This window comes from Tachyglossus aculeatus, chromosome 18 (genome assembly GCF_015852505.1).
Source record: "Tachyglossus aculeatus isolate mTacAcu1 chromosome 18, mTacAcu1.pri, whole genome shotgun sequence".
In the NCBI taxonomy this organism is placed as follows: Eukaryota; Metazoa; Chordata; class Mammalia; order Monotremata; family Tachyglossidae; genus Tachyglossus; species Tachyglossus aculeatus.
In genome coordinates, this window is record NC_052083.1 from 38,246,885 (window position 1) to 38,269,214 (window position 22,330).

At 45.4% G+C, this 22,330-nt stretch overlaps 1 protein-coding gene across 1 annotated transcript in view; it reads left to right on the forward strand.

The window, feature by feature from the left end:
- The first annotated feature begins 12,505 nt into the window (after nucleotides 1-12,505).
- Nucleotides 12,506-22,330, forward strand: part of MAST2 (microtubule associated serine/threonine kinase 2) — a 165,076-nt gene continuing 155,251 nt past the window's right edge. Inside the window, 1 exon segment of the mRNA XM_038760010.1 lies at nucleotides 12,506-12,606. Within this exon segment, the coding sequence (XP_038615938.1) occupies nucleotides 12,568-12,606 (39 nt within the window). The 5' untranslated portion in view covers nucleotides 12,506-12,567.

The window sequence follows — 22,330 nt, forward strand, 5'->3', positions numbered from 1 at the left end:
TTTTTGGTAGTTGCTCCTGAAATTGGGTTTGGTGGTGAGTGCCGAACACCCACAAAGCTCGGGTTGCCGCTTGAGTGAAGCGTAAGATGTTCTGCCCTCCAGGGTAGCAGAAGAGGGGGAAGTGGGTGTAAGAATAATAATAATGTTAGTATTTGTTAAGCACTTACTATGTGCCAATTAGTCAATCGTATTTATTGAGTGCTTACTGTGTGCAGAGCACTGTACTAAGCACTTGGGAAGTCCAAGTTGGCAACATCTAGAGATGGTCCCTACCCAACAGTGGGCTCACAGTCTAGAAGGGGGAGACAGAGAACAAAACAAAACAGAATAAAATAAATAGAATAGATATGTACAAGCGCTACTGTTCTAAGCACTGCGGGAGATACAGGATAATCAGGTTGTCCCACATGGGGCTTACAGTTTTAATCCCCGTTTTACAGATGAGGAAACTGAGGCACAGAGCGGTTAAGTGACTTGCCCAAAGTCCCACAGCAGATAAGTGGCGGAGCCGGGATTAGAACCCACGACCGCTGACTCCCAAGCCCGGGCTCTTTCCACTGAGCCACGCTGCCGGGAAGTTTCAGGTTCCGTCCCAAGAACCACCTCCATCCCCCTCAGCCCCTTCTGCTTTCAGTCGCCGGTGCCGTTCTCGATTTGGGGATAATAATAATAATAATGATGGCATTTATTAAGCGCTTACTATGTGCAAAGCACTGTTCTAAGCACTGGGGAGGGTACAATGTGATCAGGTCGTCCCACGTGGGGCTCACAGTCTTAATCCCCATTTTACAGATGAGGGAACTGAGACCCAGAGAAGTGAAATGACTTACCCAAGGTCACCCAGCTGACAAGTGGCGGAGCCGGGATTTGAACCCATGACCTCTGACTCCAAAGCCCGGGCTCTTTCCACTGAGCCACACCGAGGATGGGATGGAGGGTGAGGTGGGATTTTCTCTCTTTTCATTTAGTCGTATCTCTCTTCCAGCGTTCTCCATCCAGAAGTGCTCAGTACAGAGAGAAGCAGCGTGGCTCAGTGGAAAAAGCCCGGGCTTTGGAGTCAGAGGTCCTGGGTTCAAATCCCGGCTCTGCCAATTGCCAGCTGGGTGACTTTGGGCGAGTCACAGCTTCTCTGTGCCTCAGTTCCCTCATCTGTAAAATGGGGATGAAGACTGTGAGCCCCCCATGGAGCAACCTGATCACCGTGTAACCTCCCCAGCATTTAGAACAGTGCTTTGCACATAGTAAGCGCTTCATAAATGCATCATTATTATTATTATTGTAACCTCCCCAGTTCTTAGAAAACGGAATGGTAATGGTGGCATTCTTTCCAGATGTTTCCTCCCCCCTCGATAGGGTGCTCCTGCTGCTCTCTCTTTGTTCTGGTAGGAGATTCAGAAGCCCGCCTTCTCTTCAGAAATTCCACTCCTTTCCTTCTTCCTCCCTTCTCCCACCGGCCTCTTCCTCTCCGAACACGAATTCCTCCGTTACCCACATTTCGCTGTTGCTGTAAGGTGGCCCACCCGCAGACCCTCAAGTATAGCCGTGTTAAATGGAGAGGTGACGTGGGGTGCCAGGATCCTGGGTTATTTCTTTTCGTCTTTGATGCCGGTTGACCTCTGGCAGTTTTCATTTAGAGATGAAAAATCAGCGCTGGGCGAGCCTGGGCTCGGGAAAAAGTAGATGGAGTGAAAATGCCGAAGGGTTTTCCGAGCCAATGATTTCACAACTTGGCGTTAGTAAAAAGGACCACCAGGCGATGGTCATCAGGAAATCTGGAATTGCAGGCTTTGTGTGGTCTTTGGTATCCTGCCGGGTGCTTAGAGTTTATTATTATTATAATCATCATTAGTAATAGTGATAATTATGGTACTTGTTATGCGCTTACTAGGTGCCAGGCACTGTTCTAAGTGCTGGGGTAGATGCAGGGTAATCAGATTGGACACAGTTCCTGTCCTGCATGGGGTTCTTCGTCGTTATCCCCATTTTCCAGATGAGGTACTTGAGGCCCAGTGAAGTTAAACGACTCCTGCCGGGTGCTTAGAGTTTATTACTATTATAATCATCATTAGTAATAATAATAATTATGGTACTTGTTATGCGCTTACTAGGTGCCAGGCACTGTTCTAAGCGCTGGGGTAGATGCAGGGTAATCAGATTGGACACAGTTCCTGTCCTACATGGGGTTCTTCGTCGTTATCCCCATTTTCCAGATGAGGTACTTGAGGCCCAGTGAAGTTAAATGACTCCTGCCGGGTGCTTAGAGTTTATTACTATTATAATCATCATTAGTAATAATAATAATTATGGTACTTGTTATGCGCTTACTAGGTGCCAGGCACTGTTCTAAGCGCTGGGGTAGATGCAGGGTAATCAGATTGGACACAGTTCCTGTCCTACATGGGGTTCTTCGTCGTTATCCCCATTTTCCAGATGAGGTACTTGAGGCCCAGTGAAGTTAAATGACTCCTGCCGGGTGCTTAGAGTTTATTACTATTATAATCATCATTAGTAATAATAATAATTATGGTACTTGTTATGCGCTTACTAGGTGCCAGGCACTGTTCTAAGCGCTGGGGTAGATGCAAGGTAATCAGATTGGACACAGTTCCTGTCCTACATGGGGCTCTTTGTCATTATCCCCATTTTCCAGATGAGTTACTTGAGGCCCAGTGAAGTTAAATGACTCCTGCCAGGTGCTTAGAGTTTATTACTATTATAATCATCGTTAGTAATAATAATAATTCTGGTACTTGTTATGCGCTTACTAGGTGCCAGGCACTGTTCTAAGTGCTGGGGTAGATGCAGGGTAATCAGAATGGACACAGTTCCTGTCCTACATGGGGTTCTTCGTCGTTATCCCCATTTTCCAGATGAGGTACTTGAGGCCCAGTGAAGTTAAATGACTCCTGCCGGGTGCTTAGAGTTTATTACTATTATAATCATCATTAGTAATAATAATAATTATGGTACTTGTTATGCGCTTACTAGGTGCCAGGCACTGTTCTAAGCGCTGGGGTAGATGCAAGGTAATCAGATTGGACACAGTTCCTGTCCTACATGGGGCTCTTTGTCATTATCCCCATTTTCCAGATGAGTTACTTGAGGCCCAGTGAAGTTAAATGACTCCTGCCAGGTGCTTAGAGTTTATTACTATTATAATCATCGTTAGTAGTAATAATAATTCTGGTACTTGTTATGCGCTTACTAGGTGCCAGGCACTGTTCTAAGTGCTGGGGTAGATGCAGGGTAATCAGATTGGACACAGTTCCTGTCCTGCATGGGGTTCTTCGTCGTTATCCCCATTTTCCAGATGAGGTACTTGAGGCCCAGTGAAGTTAAACGACTCCTGCCGGGTGCTTAGAGTTTATTACTATTATAATCATCATTAGTAATAATAATAATTATGGTACTTGTTATGCGCTTACTAGGTGCCAGGCACTGTTCTAAGCGCTGGGGTAGAGGCAGGGTAATCAGATTGGACACAGTTCCTGTCCTACATGGGGCTCTTCCTCATTATCCCCATTTTCCAGATGAGGTACCTGAGGCCCAGTGAAGTTAAATGACTTGCCCAAGGTTGCACAGCAGACAAGTGGCTGATCCGGGATTAGAACTCAGGTCCTTTTGCCTCCCAGGCCCATGGTCTATCCTCCTCCTCCTCCTCCCTCTCTTCCCTTTTCCCTCCTTTTTCTTCCTTTTTCTTCCTTTTCCTTTTTCTCTTTCTCTCTGTCCGTCCCCCTTTCTTCTTCATATTCCCTGGTTGTTCTGCTACCCCTCCTGCCCCCGGCCGCTACTCAATCAATCAATCAATCAATCAATCGTATTTATTGAGCGCTTACTGTGTGCAGAGCACTGGACTAAGCACTTGGGAAGTCCAAGTTGGCAACATATAGAGACAGTCCCTACCCAACAGTGGGCTCACAGTCTACTCCTAGTTTCCCAGATACCCCAATGCCGCGCTGGGATGAGTGCTTCCAAAACCATTCGTAGTTTCCACCAGAAGGTGACTGATGATGGCTAGAGAAGCAGCGTGGCTCAGTGGAAAGAGCCCGGGCTTTGGAGTCAGAGATCATGAGTTCAAATCCTGGCTCGGCCAATTGTCAGCTGTGTGACTTTGGGCAAGTCACTTAACTTCTCTGGGCCCAGTTCCCTCATCTGGAAAATGGGGATTTAGACTGTGAGCCCCCTGCGGGACAACCTGATCACCTTGTAACCTCCTCAGTGCTTAGAACAGTGCTTTGCACATAGTAAGCGCTTAATAAATGCCATTATTATTATTATTAGAGAAGCAGCATGGCTCAGTGGAAAGAGCTCGGGCTTCGGGGTCAGAGGGCATGGGTTCAAATCCCGGCTCCGCCACTTAGCTTTGTGACTTTGGGCAAGTCACTTAACTTCTCTGGGCCTCAGTTCCCTCATCTGGAAAATGGGGATTAAGTCTGTGAGCCCCACGTGGGACAACTTGATTACCTTGTATCTACCCCAGCGCTTAGAACAGTGCTTTGCACATAGTAAGCGCTTAATAAATGCCATCATCATCACCCCAGCCTTGTGCTCAAAATGAAAAGCTGACACCCCCTGTGAGCAGTATATTTGAAAACGATATGAGGCCTTCAAAGGATAGATGCTGTATAAAAGCTAGAGCGAGTTTACATACTACATACGTTGTGGCCTTTGGTGTTTGCCATTCATGCTGAGCTGCTCCTGAGGGGCAACATGGGTTTATTTCCCTTCCTTGGGGACTAAGCAAACCCCCCGGGGCTGGTATAAATTGGGCAGGAATTTCTAGGGTAGGAGGAGGTGGGCAGGTCGAGAGACCCAAGTTTCTCTTTAAAGCTGGGAGTTCCTGTGTTGTAGGACTCCATCGTATTTACTGAGTGCAGAGCACCAAACTAAGCATTTGGGAGACTACAGTATAACAACAGAACACATTCCCTGCCAAAAACGATTGCATTTACTGAGCGCTTAATGGGCACAGAGCACTGAACTAGGTGTTTCCAAGTACTGAGCTACCTGGTGGCTTCCCATCTAGACAGCAAGCTCTGTATGGGCAGGAAATGTGTCTCCCAAGCTCTTGGTAAAGCGCTCTGCACACAGTAAGCACGCAATAAATCTGATTGATTGATTGATTGAGAGGACAGTATGGCAGATTTGGTTGTCACGTTCCCTGCCCACAAAGAGCTTCCAGGCTAGAGGGGATGTGGCCACCCAAAACCTGCGGCAGCCGCTGTTGAAGCCCAAACCCCTGCACACCAGAAGCGTCTTTAAGACACTTGGAGAAGCTCCGGCAATCTGAAATCCCGCTGCTTAACAGGAGCCCTGAGGAGTCTGAGGACCCATTTCCAAGAACTGCTTAATTAGTCATCTTACCATCATGAAGCAGCATGGCCTAGTGGGACTCGCGGGAGCCTAGGAGTCAGAGGACCTGGGTTCTAATTAAATTCAGTGTTTCGAACAGTGCTTAACAAACGCTGTAAGCGCTTAACATGCTACTATAATAAGTGATTAATATTGTACTCTTATTTGTATCGATGTCTCCCATCTAGACTGTAAGCTGCGTTATGGGCAGGGAATGTCACTGTTTTTTGTTGTGTTGTACTTTCCCAAGCACTTATTCCAGTGCTGAGCACACAGTAAGCACTCAATAAATATGATCGAATGAATAATTAGGATTGTTGGGGTACCGTGGACCCCAACGTGGATTTTAGGTATGGCCGATCAGGGAGTGATGCTTGAGGATTTACTCCGGCCATTGAATTTGAGGAGGGAACTCAAGTGCTTAGTACAGTGCTCTGCACACAGTAAGCGCTCAATAAATACGATTGAATGAATGAACGAGTAAACTCAGTATGGCCATGCTTTTCTCCACCTTTCCCCTCAGGGTACGCTATGTATTCCCTCAAAAAAAAAGTAATATTCATCGCAAAGAGACTTGTTAACAGACCTCCTGACTTCTTGAAATGGGAAACTGCCTAAAGGGATCTTTGTGCTAATGGCTAATTTTTGGTTCAGTCATTCAAGGACTTGAGCACATTTAAGTTAATTTGAGTACTAATATATTATCCAGATATATTATTCATATTTCCACTGCAAGAGTTCCTTATCTCTGGGCTTTGTTTGCGCCCTAAACAATTTAACAAACCCAGGAGGTTTATAATACCATATATCTAATAATAATAATAATAATGATAGCATTTATTAAGCGCTTACTATGAGCCAAGCACTGTTCTAAGCGCCATGTATATATGCATATGTACACACAACATGATATAGTTCCGTTGAAAAGATACTAAACAAGATTAACATGCTAATGTCAGGTGTTGAAACAAAGAAGAAACTTGAATGAAAATGGTGATTTGAAAGGATGATCAAGATTTCAGTTTGAGTCATTTTTATTCAAATACACATATTGGTGCACACCTGTTAGATAATGCTCTGATTTCAGTGTTTCAAACCACAGTATTAGGTGTCTGAGAAGATTTCAGTTTTTTCAAACCACAGTATTAGGTGTCTGAGAAGATCCACAGAACAGAAAATTTCAAATGTGCTAAAATCCAATGATTTTCCGGGGATCAAAAGCAATTTTTTCATGTCTTGCCTATCTGGGAGGGGAAATAAAGTGTGATAGCTCTAATTGCAGTGATGTTAGATTAGGATGGTGAGGTGGCAGCAGGAAGCTAGGTAATTTAAAAACGAGATGAGCGGGGATGCTGGGAATGTTAATTAAAAAGAAAAATTCAGGGCTAGCTGTTCTGCCTCCCTCTATCTCCCGGCTTCCAGATTATCTTGCGGGAAAAGGGTCAATTGACCGTCCACTTTATTTCCGGAACTGGATGGGGAAGAGAAAGAGAGATAGGAGCGGCAGGTGGACTTGGTGTAACCCGCAAAGGTTGCTTAGTGAGGTTCCAGTGCTCTGAAGATCCAAGCAATTTCCAATATCAAGACCTGAAGAAGGGTGGTTCTGTTACTGCGACTGTGAGCGCAGGTCCATTAATAATAATAATAATAATAATAATAATTATGGCATTTATTAAGCGCTTACTATGTGCAAAGCACTGTTCTAAGCGCTGGGGAGGTTCCAAGGTGATCAGGTTGTCCCACGGGGAGGCTCACAGTCTTCATCCCCATTTTCCAGATGAGGGAACTGAGGCCCAGAGAAGTGAAGTGACTTGCCCAAAGTCACACAGCTGACAAGTGGCAGAGCCGGGATTTGAACCCATGACCTCTGACTCTAAAGCCCGGGCTCTTTCCACTGAGCCACGCTGCTTCCCTGCTATGTGATGGGGTAGATACCAGGTAAGCAGGTTGGACACAGTCCATGTCCCACCTGGGGCTCACAGAGTTAATCCCCATTTTACAAATGAGGGAACCGAGGCACAGCGAAGTGAAGTGACTTGCCCAGGTCACACAGCAGACAAGTGGATGGGGCGGGATTAGAACCCAGGTCCTTCTGACTCCTGGCCCCGTGTTCCTTGATACTACACATCATCTAGACTGTGAGCCCACCGTTGGGTAGGGACCGTCTCTATATGTTGCCAACTTGGACTTCCCAAGCACTTAGTACAGTGCTCTGCACACAGTAAGCGCTCAATAAATACGATTGAACGAATGAATGAAGCAGCATAGCTTAGTGGCAAGAGCCCGAGCTTCGGAGTTAGAGGTCGTGGGTTCTAATCCTGCCCCAGTCACTTGTCTGCTGTGTGACCTTGGGCGAATCACTTCAGTTCCCTGTGCCTCAGTTACCTCATGTGTAACATGGAAATCGAGACTATGAGCCCCAAGTGGGACAGGGACTGTGTTCAACCTGATTACCTTGTATCCCCCCAGCACTTAGAACAGTGCTTGGCATTCATTCATTCATTCATTCATTCATTCATTCATTCATTCATTCAATCGTATTTATTCATTCATTCAGTCGTATTTATTGAGCGCTTACTGTGTGCAGAGCACTGGACTACGCGCTTGGGAAGTACAAGTTGGCAACATATAGAGACGGTCCCTACCCAACAGTGGGCTCACAGTCTAGACGTCTACCCAACAGTGGGCTCACATGGGTTCAAATCCCGGCTCCGCCACTTGTCAGCTGTGTGACTTTGGGCAAGTCACTTCGGTTCTCTGGGCCCCAGGTACCCCATCTATAAAATGGGGATGAAGACTGTGAGCCCCCCCGGGGCAACCTGATCACCTTGTAACCTCGCCAGCGCTTAGAACAGTGCTTTGCACGTAGTAAGCGCTTAATAAATGCCATCATTATTATTATTATTATAGAAGACTGGCACATAGATTGGCACGTAGTAAGCGCTTAACAAATACCATTATTATTATGCGCTTGGGAAGTCTAAGTTGGCAACATCTAGAGACGGTCCCTGCCCAACAGTGGGCTCACAGTCTAGAAGACTGGCACATGGATTGGCACACAGTAAGCGCTTAACAAATACCATTGTTATTATTGTTACTGCTACTAATCCATCCATCTCGTCTGTTTTCACTCTGAACGTGTAGAAATTGAGGGACCGGAAATGCCCCCCTCCACTAGTCAATCAATCAATCGTATTTATTGAGCGCTTACTGTGTGCAGAGCACTGGACTAAGCGCTTGGGAAATACAAGTTGGCAACATCTAGAGACGGTCCCTACCCAACAGTGCGCTCACAGTCTAGACGTCTGCCCAACAGTGGGCTCACATGGGTTCAAATCCCGGCTCCGCCACTTGTCAGCTGTGTGACTTTGGGCAAGTCACTTCTCTGGGCCTCAGTTTCCCCATCTGTAAAATGGGGATGAAGACTGTGAGCCCCCCCTGGGGCAACCTGATCACCTTGTAACCTCGCCAGCGCTTAGAACAGTGCTTTGCACGTAGTAAGCGCTTAATAAATGCCATCATTATTATTATTATTATAGAAGACTGGCACATAGATTGGCACGTAGTAAGCGCTTAACAAATACCATTATTATTATGCGCTTGGGAAGTCTAAGTTGGCAACATCTAGAGACGGTCCCTGCCCAACAGTGGGCTCACAGTCTAGAAGACTGGCACATGGATTGGCACACAGTAAGCGCTTAACAAATACCATTGTTATTATTGTTACTGCTACTAATCCATCCATCTTGTCTGTTTTCACTCTGAACGTGTAGAAATTGAGGGACCGGGAATGCCCCCCTCCACTAGTCAATCAATCAATCGTATTTATTGAGCGCTTACTGTGTGCAGAGCACTGGACTAAGCGCTTGGGAAATACAAGTTGGCAACATCTAGAGACGGTCCCTACCCAACAGTGCGCTCACAGTCTAGACGTCTGCCCAACAGTGGGCTCACATGGGTTCAAATCCCGGCTCCGCCACTTGTCAGCTGTGTGACTTTGGGCAAGTCACTTCTCTGGGCCTCAGTTTCCCCATCTGTAAAATGGGGATGAAGACTGTGAGCCCCCCCGGGGCAACCTGATCACCTTGTAACCTCGCCAGCGCTTAGAACAGTGCTTTGCACGTAGTAAGCGCTTAATAAATGCCATCATTATTATTATTATTATAGAAGACTGGCACATAGATTGGCACGTAGTAAGCGCTTAACAAATACCATTATTATTATGCGCTTGGGAAGTCCAAGTTGGCAACATCTAGAGACGGTCCCTTCCCAACAGTGGGCTCACAGTCTAGAAGACTGGCACATAGATTGGCCCACAGTAAGCGCTTAACAAATACCACTGTTATTATTGTTACTGCTACTAATCCATCCATCTCGTCTGTTTTCACTCTTAACGTGTAGAAATTGAGGGACCGGGGATGCCCCCCTCCACTAGTCAATCAATCAATCGTATTTATTGAGCGCTTACTGTGTGCAGAGCACTGGACTAAGCGCTTGGGAAATACAAGTTGGCAACATCTAGAGACGGTACCTACCCAACAGTGGGCTCACAGTCTAGACATCTGCCCAACATTGGGCTCACATGGGTTCAAATCCCAGCTCCGCCACTTGTCAGCTGTGTGACTTTGTGCAAGTCACTTCTCTGGGCCTCAGTTTCCCCATCTGTAAAATGGGGATGAAGACTGTGAGCCCCCCGTGGGGCAACCTGATCACCTTGTAACCTCGCCAGCGCTTAGAACAGTGCTTTGCTTGTAGTAAGCGCTTAATAAATGCCATCACCATTATTATTATTATTATAGAAGACTTGCACATAGATTGGCACGTAGTAAGCGCTTAACAAATGCCATTATTATTATGCGCTTGGGAAGTCCAAGTTGGCAACATCTAGAGATGGTCCCTTCCCAACAGTGGGCTCACAGTCTAGAAGACTGGCACATAGATTGGCCCACAGTAAGCGCTTAACAAATACCATTATTATTATTATTACTGCTACTAATCCATCCATCTCATCTGTTTTCACTCTTAACATGTAGAAATTGAGGGACCGGGGATGCCCCCCTCCACTAGTCAATCAATCAGTCGTATTTATTGAGTGCTTACTGTGTGCAGAGCACTGGACTAAGCGCTTGGGAAGTCCAAGTTGGCAACATATAGAGACAGTCCCTACCCAACAGTGGGCTCACAGGCTAGTCATCCTTGGGGCGCCTTGGAAAAAAGGGTCTGCAGCTTTAAAAGCAAATCCCCGGGCAAGTTGTTTTTGTCAGGCTCTGCTGGTGCAGTGTACAGAGCGCTGTATGCAAATCGGTTGTCTCAGCCCGCACACCCGTGGTTGGTTGTCCCGTTAAGCGACCACAAAGACGCTGCCAAACCTAATTCAGCGTTCAGTCGGGAAAAGCGGCAGATGGAAGGAGGGATCTCGGCGAGGATTTATCAGCCCACACTGTGACAGACCTCTCACGGACTCCGCCAAAGGACCCGAAGAGCTCCGGCCGTCGGCTTCGAGTCCTCCCCGCCATCGGTTCCGTTTTCGGGGATGCTGTCCGGTCACGCGTTCGAGAGCGGCGTGAAGAGTGGCTAAAGACGCTCCCGTGAAGCGCCCCTCCCTTTAAGCACCACCGACCCCGCGGGCTTTCACTGAGACAGATTGCCGGTGGCCGCTGTCAGACTTTTGTGGGCAAGAGAAATTTTTCCCGGAGCTAAGAGAAGCAGACCGCGGTCGGGACTGTCATTACTGCTGCATTGCATCCTTCAGGAACTGTGACCCTGGGATGAAAAGTGCCTCGTCTCACTCTTCTCCTGGCAAAATTGGAAATTTTGGGTCAATAACTACAGATTGGTGGGGAAGGCTCTCTCTCTCTCTCTCTGTGTGTGTGTAGCAACTTCTGAAGTAATAATTAGATTTTTCTCATTGTTTCTGTTTGAGACTTGAAGCTGTTTAACCCTCTGATAAAATTCACGTTGCTGCATTAATTGCTCGTAACATCTGGTTTTTGTTTGTTTTGAGAATTTTTCCCGACAACTCCTGGACATAAATTAAGGGAAGATTTGCGGATTTTTTTTTTTACCAATTAACTCGCAGTTGCTCTAGAGTGTGTGTGTGTGTGTTTTTGCATATTTTTTGAGATTGTTTCTACTTTACCGAGTCACGCCTTGAGAAATTGCATCCCAGTTTAAAAATATACATCGGGATCGGGCTTCTCAAGTAGACTTTTGTTTTTCCCCGTTGTCGAAGGGCTTAGTTTGAAAGCGCCAGACTGAGATGAAAAGAAACCACATTATCAAACAGCCCGAAAAAAGGCTCGGGGAAGAACGTTAGTTTCTCGGACTGTGCCGCTATTTGAGATGACGGAATGGGAAGGGTTTCTTGTGACAGTCCCTCCAGCCCTGCATAGTTGAATGAATTTATTCTTCTTGCTCAGAACTCCAAAACACGTGCATCGGACCCTCCAGTCCATAAAAGAGTAGGGGGAACACCTGCCTCAAACTAAGGCCTGCCGTCGGAAGAGAAAGAGACCGGCGTAATTCAGAGACACAGAAACAAAAGCCTGTGTGACGGTATCGGAAGAATCTGACATTTGCTTTGTCTGTTCAAAAGGATGGTGGAATTCTGCCCTCTGGCCAGGAGAAATCCCAGTGCGGTCTGGTCCTCGATCCGGGACTTCGGCATTCACTCGAGCACCCCTGTATTTTGTGTTTTCGAAGAGCAGTCGTCATTTTTGTTTTGCGGCGTGTAAAGGGGTCTTGTCTTTGGGAAGGGAAACGGGGCTGTGGGGGCTTTAGATGGGTTATACAAAGTCACAGAGCCAATCACCGGATTTTAGTGCTCTTCATTTAACGGCCCTTTGAAATAAAGAGCAAAAGTGGGACCGAGGCACCTGGAATTCTTCCTCGTGGAACTTTTGGCAGTCCTCGGCGCCGGAGATTGAGAAAGGGTGGGCAGGGTGTTTTCACATTGGAATTTCTCCCAGTTTTGACAGGCCGGGAGATGTACCTCGACGGTACCGATGGAGAGGGAGACGGAGGATTGATGTCCGGCGGGGGCTGGGCTTTCCCGTGTGTCAAGGAATTCTGTCTTTTTGGGGTGTCGAAGCAGTAAACTACCAGTGACGCTGACAACCTGAAGTCATTTGACCCAACTGCATTAGCCAGATCTTAAGCGAACAGCAGGAATCAGTTGCCTTGGGGGAGCATATATACCGGGAGTAAATTCAGAATATGGACGATTCAACTATTCTGCGAAGGAGGGGGTTACAGGTGAGTAGAAGCAGCCTCATTGAGGTTTCCCCCATTGAAGGGGTCAGGTACTTAAGGAAACGTGAATGTGTATATGTCTGTTGTTTCAGGCCATTTAACTTCGGTTTCAGAGATAGTTTTATCAGTGGACGTAATAAGGCATAAGCCTTATGGGAGTCTCCTCCAAGTTCCTCGTTTGTGTCTATTGTGGTTACTTCTAATTGAGCGTATTTTCTTTGGACTTCATTCATTTATCACGCAATGGCATTTTAATGCCGACTACTTTTATTTGGAACACGAGGAAATCAGAGAGCGTATTTTCTTTGGACTTCACGCACTATGCAGGCGGTGGTATTTTAGTGCCGACTACTTTTATGTTGAATAAGAAGAATAATCAGTTAAGTAATTATAGAAGCTTTGTCTAGGACATTTTGGATGATTTAGTGCTAGTTGGTGTCTTGTCAGTGCAGAATGAACTAAAGCTAAAGATTAGTTTAGATTAAAGATTAGATTTCTAGACCGTGAGCCCACTGTTGGGTAGGGACAATCTCTGTATGTTGCCAACTTGTACTTCCCAAGCGCTTAATACAGTGCTCTGCACACAGTAAGCGCTCAATAAATACGATTGATTGATTAGGGCAGTGCTAAAGGTTCTGAGGGCCCCGATGAATCCAAGTGCACTTAGAACTAGTAATAGTTTTCTGAATTTTGCCATTGGTATTGTGGTGAGGTGAACTACGTGGTAGTTGTACTGAATTTTATGATCGCTTATATCTTGATGCTGAAATAAAATTATCAGTAGACTACATTTTTGTCACGAAATAGAGAAAGACACCCTCTGGAACCCAGATGGATTCAGTTCTTTTAGAAGCCACACTTTTACCAAGCTAATGGATCAGGATCATTTGTTTGTCTCCTCATGAATTTCCTTTCTGTTCTCACCATTTGGATCTAGCATTTGTAGAATCCTTTATTGGTGGTAGTAGAGGATTCTCTAGGTAGCTTCTTACTGTGTCCTTCACAGACGACACATACTTATGAGTTGGCAAATTCGTCTTTTGAAGCCAGTTGATTGGAATATTGATTTGTCAGTATTGAGAGATTTTTTTCAACTTATGTTTTTGCGGCCTGGTCTGCTGCCTCTGTTACGCTGTTTGCTAAGATAGTTTGAAAACATTGTCCTGAGACGTGGTTCGGTATTTATTAATCTGTAGTCTACTCCGTTCTCCAGTAGAAGCTGAGAATGCTAGGCTGCTACCAGATTATAGACTGTGAGCCCACTGTTGGGTAGGGACTGTCTCTATATGTTGCCAATTTGTACTTCCCAAGTGCTTAGTACAGTGCTCTGCACATAGTAAACGCTCAATAAATACGATTGATAGTATTTGAGGACTGAAGGTGCTTGTCTGTGGGGTGGTTGGGCTTTGGGACTATGGCATTTTCACTTTCAACCACATCCATCAGCCAACAAATGCCAGACCATACGAGGTCAATCTCTCCTTTTGAAAAAGGGAAATTTCATTGAGTGAAAAATTTATCAAGGGAAGCTTTTGACTCTCACCACTCTCCCCCTTTAGACTGTAAGCTCATTCTGGGCAGGGAGCAGGTCTGCTAATTAGTCTCCCAAGCACTTAGTGCACTGCTGTGCACGTAGTAAGCGCTCCGTAAAAAACATTGATTAATTGACTGATGACGTCAACAAAGCTGATCACCTCAACAGAGCAGGCAGGGGTGATTTAAGGAGACCTCCATTTTAGAAGCCGAAGCACAAATAAGTGAACACTGAGAACCCTTCTTTCTGCCCGGAAGATATTAAGCGCACAAGGGAACCTAACCAAGTGAATGAAACCCCTTACAGATTCTTAAGAAACTCTGCCAAGATCCGGGCTGTTTCTTCATCCTGGGAGTTACTGCGGCTGGCTTTCTGCTGAGCCAGTTTAATAATGGGCTGCAGGAAGTTGGGGCGTTTTTATCTGCGGTGTGGAAGTTTTAAAAATTTTTCTTTTGAATGGTGCCAATAAAAGGCCGTCTTTAAAACGTAGCACTAAGTACCACCTTAACCTACATCATGAGTGGCATATTAGACTGCAGTTAATTAACCTGCAGGGATTACGTTCTAATATCACATGCAGAATATATACATCCCAAGTATATCAACTTGAACTTTAGCTAGTGGAATGGTGATTCTGTTGTACCATCTGGAGCTAATCATGCCTTCAGTTCAGGTTTAAAATATTTTTTCAACTGAAGTGAATGTACAGTGGGTATTTGCCATGAGAAAAAGGCTATGAGAACAATATTTCCACGTCTCCCAAAGTGATATCTACACCCAGTTGCCACCAAATGTATCTTTATGTTCCTGCAGGGTTAGTGCCACCACGTTTTAAGAGTAGACTTTCTTAAAGTTAAAACCTGGGAAAATTCCATTTTCCCCCTCCCAGGAGTAAAAATGAAGGTTATATTTTTCAAGATTGAATAGGTCGAATTTGTTGTTATAAAAATAGTGCGCTAAGCATTGTACTAAGCACGGGGTAGATGCCTGATTATCAGGTGGGATATAACCCCCGTTCTACATGGGGCTCGCAGTTTTTGGTTTTTTTCTTTTTTCCCCATAGAATTTGTTAAGCGCTTACTACATGCCAGGCACTGTACTAAGCGCTGGGGTAGATGCAAGCTAATCAGGTTGGGCACAGTCCATGTCCCACATGAGGCTAATAGTCTTCATCCCCGTTTTACAGATGAGGCAGCTGAGGCACTGAGTTGTGCTGTAACTTGCCCAAGATCACCCAGCAGAGAAGTGGCAGAGCCAGGATTAGAACCCAGGTCCTTCTGAGTCCCAGGCCTGTACTTTGTCTGCTAGGCCCTGTTATTTCTCAGTTTACCCTCCCCTCGCTCCAACTATTTGGAAGTGGTTTTGCCTGCCTTCGCCACATGGTAGTTGAATTTTAGTGTAAGCCCCATAAGGACAGAAAATGGGTATCTCACTTGGGTTATTTCTTCAATGATTCAGTCTCAGGAAGTGCTGTGTGAAAAACAGTGATTAATTAAGAGCTCATGATTTAGGATCGATGGATAATGTTTGGACTCCCCTTAGATTATCCTTAAATATGCGCATGACAAATAGTTTCAGAGAAAGGTAGCATTGAGTCATGAATGTGAAAGCACACAAATTAGCCATCTAAAAAGCGACCCAAGGAGGATAAGTTCATTCAGAGAGTCTCCTCTAGCTGAGATTTTGAAAGTAAGCGGGCCTCTCTAAATCAGTTGTATTTATTGAGCCCTTACTATGTGCAGAGCACTGTACGAAGCGCTCGGGAGAGCCCAACAAAATTAGCAGACTTATTCCCTATCCATTATACAAGCTTACGGTCTCTCAGGCAGTGTGACTCACCTAGACCAGTAGACCATTAAAACTCTCAATCAGTCAATCAATCAATCATATTTATTGAGTGCTTACTGTGTGCAGAGCACTGTACTAAGCGCTTGGGAAGTACAAGTTGGCAACATATAGAGACAGTCCCTACCCAACAGTGGGCTCACAGTCTAAAAGAGACTCAAGAGAATTGCTCTCCAATAGTCACCCTAAATACTGATTATATGCGAAGTGAGAGGTGTCTTCAGAGAAGACTTTTGGGAGGCACATTGAAATAGAAGCCAGTCTGTCTAGATAATTAACCGGTAACGTTTATCTGTGCAGCATAGCTCAGTGGAAAGAGCACAGGCTTTGGAGTCAGAGGTCATGGGTTCAAATTGCGGCTCTGCCACTTGTTTGTTGTGTGACCTTGGGCAAGTCACATCACTTCTCTGGGCCTCAGCTGCCTCCTCTGTAAAATGGGGATGAAGACTGTGAGCTCTGTGTGGGACATGGATTGTGTCCAACCTCATTACCTTGTATCTCCCACAAATCTTATGTTGCCAACTTGTACTTCCCAAGCGCTTAGTACGGTGCTCTGCACGCAGGAAGCGCTCAATAAATACGATTGATTGATTGATTGATTGATCTTCATCCAAACCAGGAAGCTAGAGCATCAGCAACTTGATTTTGGAAGAGGAAAAATGTGTCCAGAGACAGAGAAGTGTTGAGATTCCATGTCTCCCACAAGGTGTCTTAAGTTTTTGCTCGAGGCTCGAAAACCGACCCCAAGATAAGCCTGTGTTCAAAAAACAAATCAAAAAACAAGATTCTCTTTGATATGTGGGTCAATAAAAATCCATTCGAATTCACAGTACTCGGACTGCGAGCCCCATGTGGGACAGGGACTGTGTCCAACCTAATTTAGTTTTATCTACCCCAGCACTTTGAAAGTGTTTGACACATAGTAAGTTCCTAACAACTACCAAAAATAGAATAATTAGCTGACTGGGCTCAACCAGAACTGAAAGCCCCCTCAGTGAAGGGTTGTCCCACTGCCTTCCCATCCCCATTGCGGATAACTGGGGGGAGCCCCTCTTAAGCTCCTTTGAGAGATTAACATATTTGCACAATATACTAAACCCCTCTTTGAATTTTGACATAACGATGGCTTGAAGTTGGCAAGCCACTAACGATTGGTGCCTTTTGCAGGATGGGTACAGTGAGTGACCACTGTTGAACTAAATGTACATACCACTTGCCATTTTAGTTAAAAAATGGTTTCTTGTGGGATAATGTCTTGCCAGAGGTTAAGACTATAGTAATATGTTTCCTCCTGTCATCTCCGCTGCCCATGATCAATAGCATTGAAATATAAATCAGCTCCCAAGGGAGATAAACCGTGGTGCTTAATTCTAAAAGAAAATCCATTTGGTATTAGACAAATTGTATTAAGAAAAATTAATGTTATCAGAGATTTCTTGGAGCAATTTTGCACTTACGAAATGATTAACTGTTTGTGCCATTAACCTTCAAATGGATAGTTGGAGGGTAGATATATTAATATCAGGAACAGTTGCTTTCCCCCAATCTCCCGATGGCTGAGATTGAGAGAGCCGGGGGGCAGGGGGGTCTGTTGGAATGGAGTCAGGGGAGAAATCCAGAAGTGGGGTGAGAGATGGAGAGAAAGAAGTCAGAGTCTACCCCTCCAGATTGTAAGCTCCTTTTTTAACGGTATTTCTGAATCACTTACTGTGTTTCAAACACTGTTCTGAGCACTGGGATAGGTATGTCAGACCGAGTCCCTAACAGGTAAAATGGGGATCCGTTTTACAGTTGAGGAAACTGAGGCCTAGAGAAGCGAAGTGACTTGCCCATGGTCACACAGCAAGCAGTTGGCAGAACCGGATTTAGAACCCAGGTCCTTCTGGCTCCTAGGCCTGGGCTGTAGCCACTGGGCCACACTGCTTCCTTGTGGGCAGAGTATGTGGGTACTAACTCTGTTGTATTCTCCTCTCCCAAGCGCTTAGTACAGTGCTCTGCACATAGTAAGCACTCAATAAGTACCACTGATTGTGCCTTGCACATAGTAAGCTCTTAATAAATTTTGTTACTATGTTTTGTTTTGTTGTCTGTCTCCCCCTTCTAGACGGTGAGCCCGTTGTTGGGTAGGGACCGTCTCTATATGTTGCCAACTTGGACTTCCCAAGCGCTTAGTACAGTGCTCTGCACACAGTAAGCGCTCAATAAATACGATTGATGATGATGAAGAAAGAAAGGGGACAGTAGGAGAGAAAACTAGAGGGAGATAATGGCGAGATTGGAAGAGAGAAGATAGTGGAAGACCCAAGAGGAAGGCAAGGGAAAATAGTCTTATTGATGATGATGGTATTTGGTAAGCGCTTACTATGTGCCAAGCACTGTTCTAAACACTGGGGTAGATATAAGGTAATCAGGTTGTCCCACGTGGGGCTCGGTCTTCATCCCCATTTCACAGATGGGGGAACTGAGGCACAGAGGACTTGCCTGAGGTCACCCAGCTGACAAGTGTCGGGGCTGCGATTAGAACCCACGACCTCCGACTCCCAAGCCCGTGCTCTTCCACTAAGTCACGCTGCTCCGATTGAGCTCTCACCGTGTGCAGAGCACTCTACAAAGCGCTTGGGAGTGTACAGCATAACAGTGTAACAGACACATTCCTTGCTCACAATGAGCTTATGAACTTGAGGGTGAGATGGTCATTAATACAATAATAATAATAATGACAGCATTTATTAAGCGCTTACTGTGTGCAAAGCACTGTTCTAAGCGCTGGGGAGGTTACAAGGTGATCAGGTTGTCCCACGGGGGGCTCACGGTCTTCACCCCCATTTTACAGATGAGGGAACTGAGGCCCAGAGAAGTGAAGTGACTTGCCCAAAGTCACACAGCTGGCAATTGATCACATTGTATCCCCCCCAGCACTTAGAACAGTGCTTTGCACATAGTAAGCGCTTAACAAATGCCATCATTATTATTATTATTAATTGGCAGAGCTGGGATATAAATATAAATATATAAATACACGTTATATATTTATATATAAATATAATATAAATAAATAAATTGCAGATATGTACTACAAATAGCCTATCAAGTCTCTGTCAGTAGTTATTCCTCCTTTGACAAAAAATACAGGCCGTCTAGTGTAAAGAGGAGTTCCTATTAGAGTGGGTTTAACTCCAACACGGAAATCTAAAGTGGAGCTCCTCTAATTAACTATCGAGCTTCATTTTCTTTTTCTGGTGACTGTCACCTGTGGGGAAGCCACGTCTGAAGAAGAGCGACATGTCGGTCGGTGTGAGTTGACAGTGAGGTTTGGGATTACAGCAGAGAAGTCAGGTAATTATCAAAGGCGAGTGAGTTGAGAGCATGCGATACTCACTTTATATCCAAGTCAGGTACTTCTGACAAGGGGGCAATTTGGATCGCTTTAAAGAGACTGTGTGACATCGTCTTTGTGTTTAAAGAGCAGCTTCTACACCGAATGAATACGGAAACTCTCAAGTTGAATACAGAAATACAACTCAACCACTGGTACTCATTTTGCCTACTGGCTTTGTGCATTTATTAATGTCGACATAAGGTCGACAGTCCATATCTCTGCACATAGTAAGCACTCAATAAATACGATTGATGATGATATCTCCGGGCAGTGGGGATTGAACGCAAATGAGAACTGTTGGGTATCAGTTTTTCTGCCTTTTTTTCATGGTATTTATAGTAATAATAATAATAATGGCATTCATGAAGCGCTTACTATGTGCAAAACACTGTTCTAAGCGCTGAGGAGGTTACAAGTTGATCAGGTTGTCCCACAGTCTTAGTCCCCATTTTCCAGATGAGGTAACTGAGGCCCAGAGAAGTCAGTGACTAGCCCAAAGTCACACAGCTGACAATTGGCGGAGCTGGGATTTGAACCCACGACCTCTGACTCCAGAGCCCGGGCTCTTTCCACTGAGCCACGCCGCTTCTCTACAGCATTCAATTCATTTGTTCAATGCTTACTTGAACTTAGTTCAGTCCTCCTCACACAGTAAGCGCTCAGTAAATAACACCTGTGATGGTGCCCAAATTCCTTCGAAATATACCGTACTCTCCTAAGCATTTAGTACAATGTTTTGCTCAAACTGAGCACTCAATAAATACTTTTGATCGAGGCAAGCAACGAGTTGGAAATACTTTTGAGCGAGGCGAGCAACGAGTTGGAGATGGAGGGGCGGTTGAGAATAAAGCACCCAAAGGAAGGTGCTTTATTTTGTCAGCTGGGTGACTTGGGGCAAGTCACTAACTTCTCTGGGCCTCAGTTACCTCATCTGTAAAATGGGGACTAAGACTGTGGGACAACCTGATCAGCTTGTACTAAGCGCTGGGGTAGATACAAGGTTGGACACAGTCCTCGTCCCATATAGGGCTCACAGTCTTAATCCCCATTTATAGACGGGATAACGGAGGCTTTGGGAAGTGAAGTGGCTTGCCCGTGATGACGCTGCAGTCAAATGGCGGAGCCCGCATTCGAACCCGGGTCCTTCTGACGCCCCAGGCCTTGGCTTTAACCGCCAGGCCACACTGCTTCTCTCTTCCCACGCTCCTTCTCTCTTCCCACGCTCCGTTCTGTCTTTCCGTCTCCATCCAGTCTGGGTTAAAACCCGGCTGATTTTTCCTCCGTAGTATTCCCCGGCTCTGGCCCTGTAACACCCTGACACCCTCCAAGCGAAGCTCAGCCCATCTAAAGTCCCACACTGCCTTCGCCACTGGTCTCCGTTCATTCATTCAATCAATCAATCAATCATTCAGTCGTATTTATTGAGCACTTACTATTTCCAACTCATTGCTCACCTCCATCAAAAGTATTTATTGAGTGCTCACTTTGAGCAAAGCACTGTACTACTACTACTAATAATAATGATGTTATTTGTTAAGCGCTTACTATGTGCAAAGTACTGTTCTAAGCACTGGGGAGGTTACAAGGTGATCAGGTTGTCCCACAGGGGGCTCACAGTTTTAATCCCCATTTTACAGATGAGGTAACTGAGGCACAGAGAAGTGAAGTGACTTGCCCGAAGTCACCCAGCTGACAATTGGCGGAGCCGGGATTTGAACCCGTGAGCTCTGACTCCAAAGCCCGGGCTCTTCTCCACTGAGCCACCCTGCTTCTACTAAGCGCTTGGGAAGTACAAGTTGGCAACATATAGAGACAGTCCCTACCCAACAGTGGGCTCACAGTCTAAAAGGGGGAGACAGAGAACAAAACCAAACATATTAAAGTAAAATGAACAGATGTGTACAAGTAAAATAAATAAATAGAGTAATAAATAAGTACAAACATATATACATATATACAGGTGCTGTGGGGAAGGGAAGGAGGTAAGATGTGGGGGATAAAGAGGGGGACGAGGGGGAGAGGAAGGAAGGGGCTCAGTCAGTTCATTCATTCAGTCGTATTTATTGAGCACTTACTGTGTGCAGAGCACTGTACTAAGTGCTTGGGAAGTCCAAGTTGGCAACACATAGAGACAGTCCCTACCCAACAGTGGGCTCACAGTCTAGAAGGGGGAGACAGAGAACAAAACAAAACATATTAACAAAATAAAATAAATAGAATAAATATGTACAAATAAAATAAATAGAGTACATACATACATATATACAGGCTTTTGACACAGTTATCCCGAGATCCCCTCCAAAAAATTGGCTTTCTCCTACTATCTACCCCAGCCCTTAGTACAGTGCCTGGCACAGAGTAAGCACTTAACAAGTACCGTAAAACAAACAAATAAAACAACTCTCTGTCCTTTGGGGCTGTATTTAGACCATTCAGTCCTTCAGGGGCTCCTTATCTCAGGTACCTGAAATGAGATGAGACCGTGATGAGATGAGATGGGGTCTCCGAGACCCCATCAACCCTCCTCTTCAGCCCGTTCTCTAGTCTGCGGCCCAGATCGGCCTTCTAAAATACCGTTTTGAGCAAGTCAGTCCACTCTTGAAATTTGCTACCCACCACCTGAAGCAGAAGCTCCTGACCTTTGACTTCAAAGCCCCCTCTCTTCTTACAAATGTACTCTCTTCAAGTCCACCCCATTTCATTCTTTTTACTCCCTCTCAAGCTAACCTTCATTTTGGTGCTTTATTCTCGACCGCCCCTCCATCTCCAACTCATTGCTCGCCTCGCTCAAAAGTATTTCCAACTCATTGCCCGCCTCGATCAAAAGTATTTATTGAGTGCTCACTTTGAGCAAAACACTGTACTAAATGCTTAGGAGAGTACAGTATATTTCGAAGGAATTTGGACACCATCACAGACCGTGGTATTTACTGAGCGCTTACTGTGTGCGGAGGACTGAACTAAGCGCT